Consider the following 13332-nt stretch of genomic DNA (forward strand, 5'->3'; position numbering starts at 1 on the left):
GAAAAAAAAATGTACAATTAATTCATTAGTTGAATGATTGAGATAACTAAATAGATTTTTGATTCGACCCTTAAATATTGGTTCATAATTAAAAGACAATCGTTCATAATTGTAAATATTATATCTATGGTAATCTGTTTGCTCGTTATATATTAGTTAATATTAAGTAAATCGAAATTCAATTAGAAGAAGAGCATGTTTTATGCAATAAAAATACAATCTCTGTCAAATCTCTGTAAATATACACTTGCGAGAAAAAATTGGATACCAGAAGGGTGAAGAAATATATGCATATGTATAATATGTGTATGTACAGAAATTTACTTGAACCATACGAGAAGTGATAAAGTTCTTAACAATTTAGAACTATATTACGTGATTTTTGTATCTTTGATACTCTAAAATAGATGACAGCAAGTTACCCTACGTAGAAGGTTTTTTTTACCTAAGATTCTTTCATATCACTGCAAGAAGAATGAATGAGCTAACCTTTGTCATTCATTCGAACATTATTTGTCATAAGTTCATTCATTTTTGTAATTTTTTTTTAATTTAATTTATTTTTCTCCTAGCAAATTACATTTCTTGTGTTCTAATTTTGATTAATAACTATCATCATTTTTTTCTAATTTTCTCTCATTTCTCAATTTTGTATGAAATATAATTTACCGTTATTTTGCAAGCTATTACACTATTATGCAATTCCATTTTACGGAGTATTTTTTTTTTTTTTTTAGGGTAAAAGTTTTCCTATCCAGCATACTAACACATAAGCGCGCTGTTGTGTATTTACGTTCATACATAACATATTGATCCAAGTATAACTTGACCCTTAAAAATAAATCAACTTTTGATTTAACAAATCCATTTCAGAAATCATCTTCTACATCTTTCCGTGAAAATAATGTTACAAGTAAGTTGACTAAGAGTTTTTTTTTTTTTTTTTGGTCATATCACGAAACCTTGACTAATATTTGAAACAGTATCATAAAATATATATGAAAATGCATCCAGACTCACATCAGGAAACATATACATGTAAAGAAAATACTCTTACAATGAATAAATTATGCCAGAACCTAGATATCTGAATCCTTTATGCCTGTATTTTATAATAATCTTAAATGAAAAAGATTCAAACAAATTACAGTGTACTGCATTCATATTCAATTTAAATAACTTTCAAATCTGATTTATCTTATCTATGAAACACGTAATTTTTCACTTGTATCATTGTCTCTCGCATCAATTAAAACACAGCCAAGCAAACCTTACTGAATAGATGCAAAGCCAAGTATACTCTTCATTCTCGCATTGTCGATTTATTGCAGTATTCTTTTTAGACAAAGCCATACGTAAACCTACTTTATTTCTGCATTCACAAATCTGTTTGGTAAAATCTGATTTATACGGAAAGAAATTACGGTGAAATTTGACGCATAGGAAGCATACAATGATAGTTATCTTAAGTTAAAATTGAAGTAATACATCAATTCAGCACGTTATTTTTGAGCAATTGCAAACGCCCTGTTCAAGGATGATATTGAAGAACTATGTACTTAAAATATATTTCAACGAAAAGTTCAGTCTGTCAAAGTTTTCGTAAAAAAAACAGATTGATGATAACTTCTTACAGATACGCGTTATTAGGGTATGGGTAAGGTTCAGGTAATCTTGTGAGAAATGAATTTATTGTGTGAAAAGAGTTTTCAAATCACCAGTTCACATACTTCAACCAAAGTACCGCATCCAAAATTTGATTCTAGAGAGTGAAATTGAAAATTTTGGATTTTGTTGCATAGGCAGTGGTTATGAGAATGATAAAAAGCAAGGTATTGTCTTATTTCTAACTGAATCTAGCATTGGGTCTAGGTAATCTCTGAAATTGAGTATTGGGTGTAAATGGAAAGTTTTAAAATATGAATGAACTCATGAGCAGTTCATAACCATTTTCTAAATGTTGGTATGCCTTCAATGATTGTCTAGGCAGCCACCGAAGTAAAATTCTTGGACGCAGTAGTCAATTCTGTATATTTATTATAATGTGTCCATTGCTAAATGTTCAGTAGCCCAAAAACTGGATTATTATTCAATCGATGTAGGCCAACACAAATTGGGCCAAAAAAAAATTAAACACAATTGTTCGATAATAAGCTTAAAGATTGCTGGTAATAAAAGTCCAAAATGATATGAAAAATGAAAAGAATTGACTGCTATATCTAAAAGTTTTATTTCATCACCCATAACACAGTCAAAATATCCACAGATAAGAGCTTCAACTTTTTTTGGAGATCTGAGTACACTTGGTAGTTCACGACAAGTTGAATTGCTGAACACATACCAAAACTTAGTATGGACGTGAAAGGTGGAACACTAATAAGATGCATGATTGATATAACAGGTGGAGAAGATCCAACTCTCCCTGTGCACACTCTGATTTCTGACTAAAATTATTTTATGTTAGTTTGTAAAAAAAAAAGAGCACCTTCTTTTGTAAACAAGAATTGAGTTACTCTAATCATAATCTGAACTACTATAAAATTGTTAATTATATGATCTATAATATAAATCCAGACAATTATTTTAAGGCGGAATTTGAACCCCTGATTTTCATTTTGTATTTCGCATAATAAAAGTCTCAACCATAATTACTTCAATCTATTGTAATCTGAGCACAGACGATGAATATTTTGAGGTAGTTCCCAGCTTTGCATGTCAGCTTGACTCAAACTGAAGAAATTTTTTGTTTACAATATTCAACGAAACCTTTATTTCAATCTTTTCCAACGTGAGTTTTTCAAAAATATCAATAAATGCTTAGTTCCTCAAAATCATATTTGGTAAATAATGCTAACTGGAAAAGTTGAAATTTGATTAATTGTAGTCCTAAAATATGGGAAATTCCATACAAACCCGACCAATGTCTGACCTTCACCATTTTTGATTATGTTTAAAAAATTTGATGCAATTGTTCCAACTCTGAAACAGCAGCATGAATTTTTTCAGATTGTTCATCTAGCCAGTTAATTATTTAAAAATATTTAAAAACATCCACTATTTTTAAACATCTCAAAGAATTCTACAGAACCGTAATGGGCCAAAATTTTTTTTTTCATCACTTTTAATTTTTTTTCGATTACGTAAAACATTGTTTAAAAGGTTTGAATATTCCCGAAAAATCTTGAAACTTGCAATTTTTAAATCCGCTGTGATAGAACCCGTCTAGAAATGTTTAAAGTGAATAATTAAAATTTTGAAAATTTATTGGGAATATTCAGGCCGTTTAAACAATGTTTTAGTTGACCAAAAAATTAAAGATGCTAAAAAAAACAGCGACAAAAATCGGCACACCTTGGGCTCGTTCTGAAATGTTTGGAATGAAGAATACATTTTTTCAGAATTGTTTGAGAATTTAAAAAATGGTCGTTTCCAAAATCACTTAAAATATTTTTAAGTAATTGACTGGTTGAATAAAAAACTTGAAGAAATTCACGGTAGTGTGTTAGACTTGAAACAATCGCATGAAATTTTTTAAACAAAACCAAAAATGGTGAGAGTCAGACGTTGGTCGGGTTCACATGCAATTCTTCATATGCATATTTACTTATACATGCTCAGTTACTTTTAGCCCTCATGCAAAAACACGATAAATATTGACTTTAACTGACTGGAACATACGTAATGTGTCTAAAAAGGATATTTTCTCAATTTAATGTATCGTATTAATGACACGAAAATTTTATAATATTCGAGTGATCAGTACTATTTCAGAATTAAAGTTTCCTATGATGATAAATGCAATTGTAATGTCAAATAGAATATTGAAAGCTGATGTAATGCTACTTTAAATCATATCTATACTGTTATAGACTACACATACTACAACTTTGTGAAGATAATTACAGTAGTTTAGAAATGATTAAAAGACCAAAAAAAAAAAAAAAAACAACTCAGTCTGAAAACAGGCGGATACCGTGATTCAAAAAGTATTAGGACTATGATTCAGCTGCAGCACAATTTTAGCACATGCAGTGAAAATAATAGTATACATCGTATATACTGTGATTCTTCGTTTCATAATTTTTGTTTCATTAACACAAGTGTAGCAATAGAAAAATATTTGATATTTTAATACCGAGTAAAATACTTTCTGAATATGGGTGAAAATCTGACTTTATTTCATAGTTTTGACATTTTTGCTAGGTAATTGGATTTAAAACAATCCTAAATGATAGTATTACGTGCTTGCTTCTGAGATATGTTTTTTTACACTACACAAATTGCTGCCAAGCATTGGAGACCTTTCAAAATAACATGTCGTGTCATTAATGAAAAAAGGGCCTAAGTCACAAGTTTACGCCCTTTTGCAATTCTTAAAGGCAAAATTGCGCATACATTTCTTTTTTGTTCATCATTCGACAAAGAAGGCTTTGAAAAGGAAAAAAATCAAAACAAATAATAAAAAAATTACGAAACGGCTGAAACGCCGGAGATACACCCCTAGTTATTCAAAAACATTTGATGAATTAATGACAACAGGCCGTAACTGCCACAAATATTTACGACTTTCTGGCATTAATTTGTTGGAAAAAATCATGCTGACTAAGGCCAAAAGGGCGTACCCACTAAAACTTAAACTTGGGTCTTCAATCAGTATCAACATATTCTGCTTACGAAAATAAAAATGTGTGGTGCCATTAACCAACAATTATTTATTAAAGTGACAACATTTTGGTCTCAGGATAGTCGAATCTATTGCAGGTAATTTTTCCCATTGATTTTTATCCAGCGTAAACCGACCATCACCCTATAAGTTGGCGTCATCGACATCTATAAATATAACAGCAATAATATGGCCATAAGAGCAAGTAAAAATACGCGATGAGCTGCAGATCTGACTTGGCACACTTCACGCACCTCGCTTCGCAGCGCGACAAATCAAAATGGGTTTTGACGGAAACCACGGAAACGAATAATAAATACACCGTTTTGATTTATATGTAAAATTGTAATTACACGGTGCTCAATTACAACTTAAAAAAAAACAAAAGAGACATCAAATTTTCAATATAATATTTTTTATTTATGATAATAATGATAATAATAATAATCAACAACAAGAACAAGTTATTATTAGTGTTACTGTTATTGCTATTAGTATTATTATTACTATCAATAATATCATATTACTAGGACTAACATTAACATTATGATCATTATTAAATATATTTGGCGTATCGGCCAAAAATATTTATATATACATATATTTTTTTTTTTAAATACGCCTTTTTGGCATCAGTCCAAAATTTCGTTAATGACACAAGGGCGTATCGAAGGCGATCACACCCTGTTGCCTTTTAATTTTTGGCTTAAAAGATAACAGCGATATTCTCCGTTCTCCTATTAATCGGCGAACAAAAAATATACGCTCTTTTGCCATTTAAATCACACTTTTCGTCGCTTAGGCCTTTTTTCCATTGGTCACGCGATATATGCTACAGTTGACAGATACATTCTATTGCATTCACACATTAGAAATATAACTTACCAGATGCAGGACCACACATACGCTAGCATATTGTAGTGAATATAACTAGAAGTTATGAAAAACAAATGTAGGACTAGAAAACGCAAGGGATCTTGTTGAATTTTCGATCCATTTTGTGGTGTTCCAGGGGCTTGAGGAAACGTTCCGTATTTGTAAAAATTCTCCAAAAGTGCCTCTTTTTCCACCCATCTATCATAGAGCCATTTTGTGAGTAATTCCGGCTCTTTTGGTACCTGAGATAAAAAATTATTGTCGTCTTTGAACTCGTTTTAATACGATGAACCACTGAGAAAAAGCAGAAACCTTACAGACTTAGATGACTCCATATTCATTAAGGTTCATGAATAGTACATTTTTAAGAATTGAAAAAATATTTTATGAAGATTATATTTCGTACTGTTTCAACACTGGAATTAGGATATTAAATTTTCGAATGTCGCTACGTGGAAAATTCTTTTCTAGAAAAATGTTCATCTTATAAAATACGTACATCATTTTCACTGATATTTTATTACCTGCGAACTGGGATATACTCTGTAAAAGAGTACCGTATCACAAGGTGGTCTGGAACCAGTCACAATTGTTGGTAGATCTATTGGTTTACCCTGAGGATAAGCTATGGTTATATCCAAGACCCAACTTAGTTCTGGTTTAGCTACAGTCATATCTGAAATATTATGAATTTTCTTAATTTTTCCAATCGATATATGGATCCCTGGAGACAAAAGAGGAATCACTAGCTAATTCAGATTTAGATGATGAAAAGTAAAAAATTTTATACTCGATCTGTTGTTTAGCTGGTGATCAATAGAATTGTTGTTTTGTGTAGGACCAACAACATTGTATATCGTTTGCATAGCTCCAACTCTTGGCAACGTCACATATTCCAAAATCGGCAGATTATTTTTCTTTGCATATCTTTGTGATGTCTCACGCCTTTTACGTAAAAAACCTCCCTCAGGGAACAAAACCATCCATTTCCTGCCAGGCGGTATGTAAGAAGTCCTCAAGTGCTTCTCCAATTGTTGCAAACTTTCTCCTCGCTTGTCGCGACCCTGTGATTCAAGGTTTATTAAAATGGTAACCATGTTTGATTGAAATTAGATATAAACAATACCGCCAACATTATATAAATCTTAAAATTTATACTATGGTACGCCATTGAAATTATTTGTCGAACCCGTATTTGATAAACAAATACTTAGGATTATGTAACAATGGCTTTTCATCTCAAACATAAAATCTGTGGCGGAGATAAACAAAGTCATATTAGACTGGAATCCAAGCTCAAACAAAAATTTTTAAAAAAATGAACACTGTTTAGTCACATGCATAAGCTTTTCTATCTTTCATATGTTATTACTTGGAACACTGAACGTTGTAAGACATTTTACCACAATCAGGAGAGTGAAGTCAGGATACTATCAATAAAATTGATGGATTCTTAATGATTCAATTCGTGGCAACAGACCTTGAAAATTTTTAGGATAATTGGGTACTTCATACCAAGATATCAAAACATGTGCCTCTGACTCAGTTAGTATCGGACTATTTATCTAACGGTTTTAAAACAAAATACTTTTCCCCGAATGTATTCATTTATAATAATGTAGTATTCACACTAGACACGGACGATCGAGAACGTTTGCCCTTGAATGAAGGTTTTTTTTATTTTCAAGTTACATTTATCATACTGCGGAGAGCTACATACTTAACAGTTATGAGCCGCAAATATGTACTGTCCTTGAACAATAACACTGATTTGTAATTTCAATAGGAAGACGAGCACCATGGATTTTTGAGAGGCATACACGCATGTGACCATGATACATATCAAGCATTTTAAACAATTATCTGATCTATTTGACAACATGTCAGGTTGTGTTTTATTTTATATAAGTAATGTTTTGTTTTTTTTAATCAATTGAAATAACTGCTGTAATAGATCTGAAATAAATCACAAATGAAATTGTCACAACACACAATATTCAAAGCATGAGCAATTTCTGAATAAAATTTGAAAATTTAAATCTTAACATACTTGCCCAGCCGTTACTATAATTTGCTTAAAACTTCTATTAAGCATACTGTATAATTCGGAGTGTGCAATAGCTTACCGAAACGATAAAAAAATCTTGATGTAAAATGGAAACGATGCCAAAATTAGTGAACTTGAATATCCTGTCCATAATCCACATGAGATTTGGCAGCACATTTGGCTTTGCGTTGAAAGTTGTCATCAGTATAGGAACATCCCCGGTACTTTGGTGATTTGCAATGACTAATGTTCTGTCACTTGTGATCCTCTGTATGTCATCACCATGTTCAATTACTGTCAAAGATTAATTAGTCAAATGAGATATAAGATACGCACATGTACAGAACCAAATTCAGGTTCAAGCTCACCATGCAATTGCAGTATTCACGTTCGATAAAATTTACATGTATCACATATCTATATACATCCAGTTGTCAAACTTTGGAAGTGAAGCTATCCTTGAAATTAAATAGTTCGAAAAGAATGTAGCAACTTTTTTCTATGCCAAGTAATTATTATTAAACGAAATTCCATGCCTGATTGTAATAAGTTGTTACATAGTTACTGTTTTCAAAGTCTAAACAATAACGTAGCAGCTATATATTCTTTATATTTTACTGCATCTATATGTATTTATAGTAAATAATGGCCACATCTTATCACATGAATTTTCTACACATCCATCTTATTTGAATATTATATTCATATTCATAATCTCCGTACTGAATCTAGGAGATCCTAAACTCAAAAATAAAATGCATCGTTAAAGGGATGTCTATGAGCGATTCAGAGCGCCGTGGTGACAACATTTTTGTATACTCATTTGTAAGCGTCATAAGAACATTCTTTTTCTTTACAAACAATAATATATTTCAAGCATTCACACATTCTTTTACATTTTCATGCCTAAAACAGATAATCTAATGATTGAATTGCAGTATTCTACTCATTTTTAGTTTAACCCTTTCAGTCACGCAGTTCAGGTTTTTTGGCACAGAAGTTCAATGATACATCTCCGATATAATTTTTATATATAATGCGAATCTGATGTCAAAAATTTAATAAAGCTAAAAACAACCCTCAAGATGGGGTGAAAACGGGGTGAATCATTATGAGTGTACAAGTTATTTTAAGTTGTTATAAGATTTATATGAATATTTATTTTGAAACAGTACAATTTTAGGCCGAGAATAGGTGAACCCCCAATACCATCTATATGCACCCCTAATGAGGGTGAAAACTATCCTTAAGAATTGAATTTTGTAAATCTAATGGCCATTCTAAGATCTGTTGGTCAACCAATGAATTTCAAGCATTTTTAGTATACGTTTATCATCAAATTTCTCCGCTAACGAATTACACTGACGAAAACGCGTTTTTTTTTTTGTACACATTTATTTAAAACAATGATTAATAATTATGGATTCACAAAAAATCCTAATCATTCCAAAGTATAAGTATTTTTTATAGTTGAAAATGCAAAAAATATTCGGAATTTTGCATGAAGTATAAAAAAAAAATTACAAACAAAATAAAAATAAAAGAAAAAACGGTACCACTATAGAGGCTTCTGTCACCGAAATGGTTAAAAAATGTAATCAATTGGCCTACTTTCAGTTGAAGAAAGAATATTCAGAAGAATTCACATAACATTAATGGAATTGAAATATGAATTGTAATGCAAATACATCATCAAAGTGGCAATAACATCGAAATTGAAATTCCCCGACTTTTTTGTGTTAAAGTTTTCGAGAAAGTTCAGAACTATAATTCTTGTTTTACATTTGACAACAAAATAATGCGATAAAATTTGATGTATTAATATTTCACGTATTGAGAACAGTTGTGCATTCGTCAATATTAGTCTTGCATTATAATCTCAAATAAGAAAAGAAATTCAGTTATAAGTCTGACTTTGAAACACTGACAACGAATATGAAATTATCATTTAAAAGCAAGTAAACAAAGCAGAGTACAATTTCAATCACGGCCTGAATTCTTGAAATATCAGCATCCTACAATTGGTGCACGTTATTCGAAATACATTATTGTCATAATTAGTGTTTGGACAATCATACATGATTTATTCTATCATTAAAAATATAAGCAAATAGCATATAAAACATATGTATATAATTAGATTATTCGTATGAATATGGTAGAATATTTACTGTCATAACCGGCTGACCAAGTCCACGTTGAGACCATCGCCAGCAGCCAATGGAAAAAAAGCCCTTCTATCCGCCAATAAACTTGGGGCTGGTATAATTTTATTGGGAATAGTAACATCATCCATACAACATACGTTGGTATGCAGTAGGCGTTGTTTAGTATAACAAAACTGGTACGCACAATGCATTTTACCAAATGTACTGCATTGTTAAATAATCTGAAACAAATAATAAGAGCTTATTTAACTCAATTTGACGCAACGTCTACCAAGGTTGGCACTCAAAATTCTTATGCTTTGCACATCACTTTTAAGAAAAACTTTGCGTAATAATTCGACGATCATTGTTATATAGCTTGACACCAAGATGTGCTATGATTTGTTAAAGTAGAATTAAGTATTGGTCAGTTTTCACAGCAGTTTTTATTTTAATTTGCTGAGTACACCAGATTTAAAACCATGCAAAACTTTGGATTCCAATTTTTCGCAGTTCTTTAGTTATTTTATAGTTTAGAAACAGGTGCTAAATCCAAACAAAAATTTATGATTTTGCTTCTGCCGTAGGGTTTGATGACTGGATGTCGTAATCCAGTAGTTGAAAAATAATTGGATTAGAATTAGCAGTTTTTCATATGTAAGATAGCATGAATGAAAAAGGGGATGTTTAAATTTTCCTCTTCTCAAGATACAAAATCCTGTACGTATAATATCCACTTGTGCAATTACATTATTAAATGTATATAACGCATGTAATAGAACGTTTTATATATTAATAGACATATTCAGACCAAGCAGAGTAATGTATCTACTCGATGAATGTATATTCCTGTAGTGCATAGTCAGCAACTGCCCAAGTACAATTAATTAGCAATTGATTATATTTTCTATATTTAAAATTACTCATTGGCCATTTTAGTCGGACTATAAACTTTGCGCAATCAAATGGGTTTAATCTTATTACACATTAATCCCTCTCGCAAAGCTCTGAAATAAATTTCATCTCCAGAGCTTGAGGGCATAACTCATACACGCAGAATAACGGCAGCATACTATTTCTTAAAAAAGTATGATTGTTTTGTTGACATAATGTCGAATCAGCTCTAAATTAAGAATAATCCTGTTTAGATTGTACAACAGTTCCCAAAATTGAACGGGGTAATGTGAGATTGTACAAACCCTCGAGGAATAAAGAAGTACGAAACGGAGAAGAAAAGAAAATCGTGCGAATTCTCGAAAATTGATACTTTTTTATCTGTACAAGATCTCACGTTCCTAAAAGCGGATGGTTAATTTAGAGAAAATACGATACGGGAGAATCGGTCACGTTACGCGAAAGCGTAGAAAAATGAGTGGAATGAATAATAATGAAACGTAGATGTTTGCAGATGCAACGAAATAAGGATTTAAAGCATTATATACGTATTATTTTCGTTAGTCATCGTCGCGGCACGTTGCCGTCGAGCGAAGTCCGGTTGTTCAACATAACCTGTGAAGTTAACATGAAATAGATTTCAGCTGGACATACGTTGCTAATAAACGGATGATTTGCTTACCTAATAGCAGTTGAGCTCTCGCGGCCGGACATGTTCGTGGAAATTATTTTAATTAACACTGGCACGTTTCTTATTGTCCATAACGTTTCCTCATTCGGGAATTATATAATGAGCAATCATCGTCACCTCAGGAAAAATTGTAAATTAGAGTATCTGTGTTGCCGTCGCGGTGTTTACACACAATTACTTTATAATAAAATGATACCTCGTCACGATTTACAAATCACTATTATTACTACCATACAATTTACATTTTTTTTTTTCTTCGTTTTTTTTAATGTAATATAATTACAATATTTAATTATTAGCTAACCGCACCGACATAAGGTTCGACTTTATCGGCTCATAATTCACTGAAAGATTACTGTCACTCCACGCATAATACATCTTTCACGCTTTTACCCTACGCTCAACAGCGCTTCGGCCCAAGAGCGGAAACAATACAACTAAAATGGCGACGGAGAACTGGACCTGCCGCGTTAAATGGCAGCTGCCGTTTAAATTGCAGATTCCGTGGCAGATTCATGTTTCTATGCTTCTGTTTTGTGTAGGAATATACCAAAGAATCGTCTATTTCCAAGGCCACGTTCTCGTTTGGCAATACCTGTACCGCTCCCACATTGTTCAGATCCAAAGAATTTCGTTAACAAAAAAAACGACTATAATGCTCCCCTCAAGGAATACAACCAATCAGAATCAATCTGATCGCGTCACGCAGGCAGCAATACGCAGGGGAAGTCAGAATTCGAGTGATTATTTCTCCAAATTACGAACGATGAAATAAGTTCTTTTCAAGGCTTTTGGAACCATCTGTGACAAGGAATATTATACTTCACCTATATATCTTCCTCTGTCGTTTTTAATACTTCGTAGTGATACTTTTCTTGGAATTGTTTAATACATTGCTTAAATTTTTAGGGAATTTCAACAAAAAATGAGACCTCCTTAACTGTGAATGTTATACAATTGCTTTATTTATTCAAAAAATTCTTTATGAAGTACGAGCGGAATTTGATTATGGTCACAGCCCTACCTGCGAGAAATTAATTGATTATATATACGTCATGATTACACGCCGGCGTCTGACGTAGTCGGTAAAAATCAACAACGAGGTCACTGCAAAAGGCAGCTTGTAGACTCTGAGAAAACGACTCTGACGTATTATCTGTCGAAAGTCAATCATACGTATGTACATATAATACATACAGCCAGATGTATCTATAGCTACATCATACATACCTATACATGACGGCATGGCCTTCAAATGGGTGTATAACACAATTCTTTGTACGTATTATACTTCATACAATATATCTCAAATTTTACTCACGTTCGTACAGTATGTCAGCTACTATATCGTTGCATTCGAGTGGTCGCGATGCAGAGAAGCCAAAAGCGTTGACTTATATTCTTCAGTCAACGGTTGACTGAAGAACGAAAAGTAATGCAACATTATAAATTTAAGCACTACTACGAACGTTTTCAGAATCTGCTAAACTACGAGAAATTAGTAAACATTAAACTGCAATGACTGTTTATACTTCGGCCGCATTTCTTCGAGTAAGGTTTTATCGGCTTCAGTACACCTATACATTGATTCATTCTAAATAAAGATGTGTTGGATTTCGTTAAAAAAAAAGAATGCTTTTACAGGTGAGCCGGTGAAATCTCAGTGAAAATCAGTGCTGCAAGCAACGCTGCAAGGTTGACGTGAGCAACGGAGCATTTTTAGAACTAGTCTTGACTGAGATTTTAAATTTGATACCTCTGACGAAACGTCGTATACGTATAACTCGCCGTAAACGCCAATAGGTTTAACGCGAGTATTTTTCCGTGTTCTGTATTTAAATTACTGTTTACAGCAGTGATCTCGGCCTATCGCAACAATTCGAATTAACGCGGTTTGACAATGCGCCTAATTTTACTTTCGTCTTTTGTCCACGCTTTTGTCCATCCGCTGCCGCCGAGAATTTCATTCGTAAATCCAACTCCATCTTTTGTGTCATTGGCGAGACAATGATGA

The 13332-nt window shown here is 32.3% G+C and overlaps 1 protein-coding gene across 2 annotated transcripts; it reads right to left on the minus strand.

Annotated features, from left to right (window-relative positions):
- Positions 1-686: 686 nt before the first annotated feature.
- LOC107220073 (acyl-CoA:lysophosphatidylglycerol acyltransferase 1) lies at positions 687-11942 on the minus strand. 2 transcript variants are annotated; one of them, XM_046743293.1, is made up of 7 exons: positions 11310-11942; positions 11176-11242; positions 9758-9975; positions 7666-7880; positions 6330-6603; positions 6064-6215; positions 687-5781 (listed from the first exon to the last, which is right to left on the minus strand). In XM_046743293.1, exons 2-7 carry the CDS (start codon positions 11193-11195, stop codon positions 5545-5547), a joined length of 1116 nt encoding a protein of 371 aa, XP_046599249.1. In that variant the 5' UTR covers positions 11196-11242; positions 11310-11942; the 3' UTR covers positions 687-5544. The 2 variants fall into 2 exon arrangements, with proteins under 2 accessions (XP_046599249.1, XP_015513986.2); XM_015658500.2 differs by lacking the exon at positions 11176-11242 and having other exon boundaries at positions 11310-11940.
- Between the last annotated feature and the right edge of the window lie 1390 nt (positions 11943-13332).

The sequence above is a fragment of the Neodiprion lecontei genome, chromosome 6 (genome assembly GCF_021901455.1).
Source record: "Neodiprion lecontei isolate iyNeoLeco1 chromosome 6, iyNeoLeco1.1, whole genome shotgun sequence".
In the NCBI taxonomy this organism is placed as follows: Eukaryota; Metazoa; Arthropoda; class Insecta; order Hymenoptera; family Diprionidae; genus Neodiprion; species Neodiprion lecontei.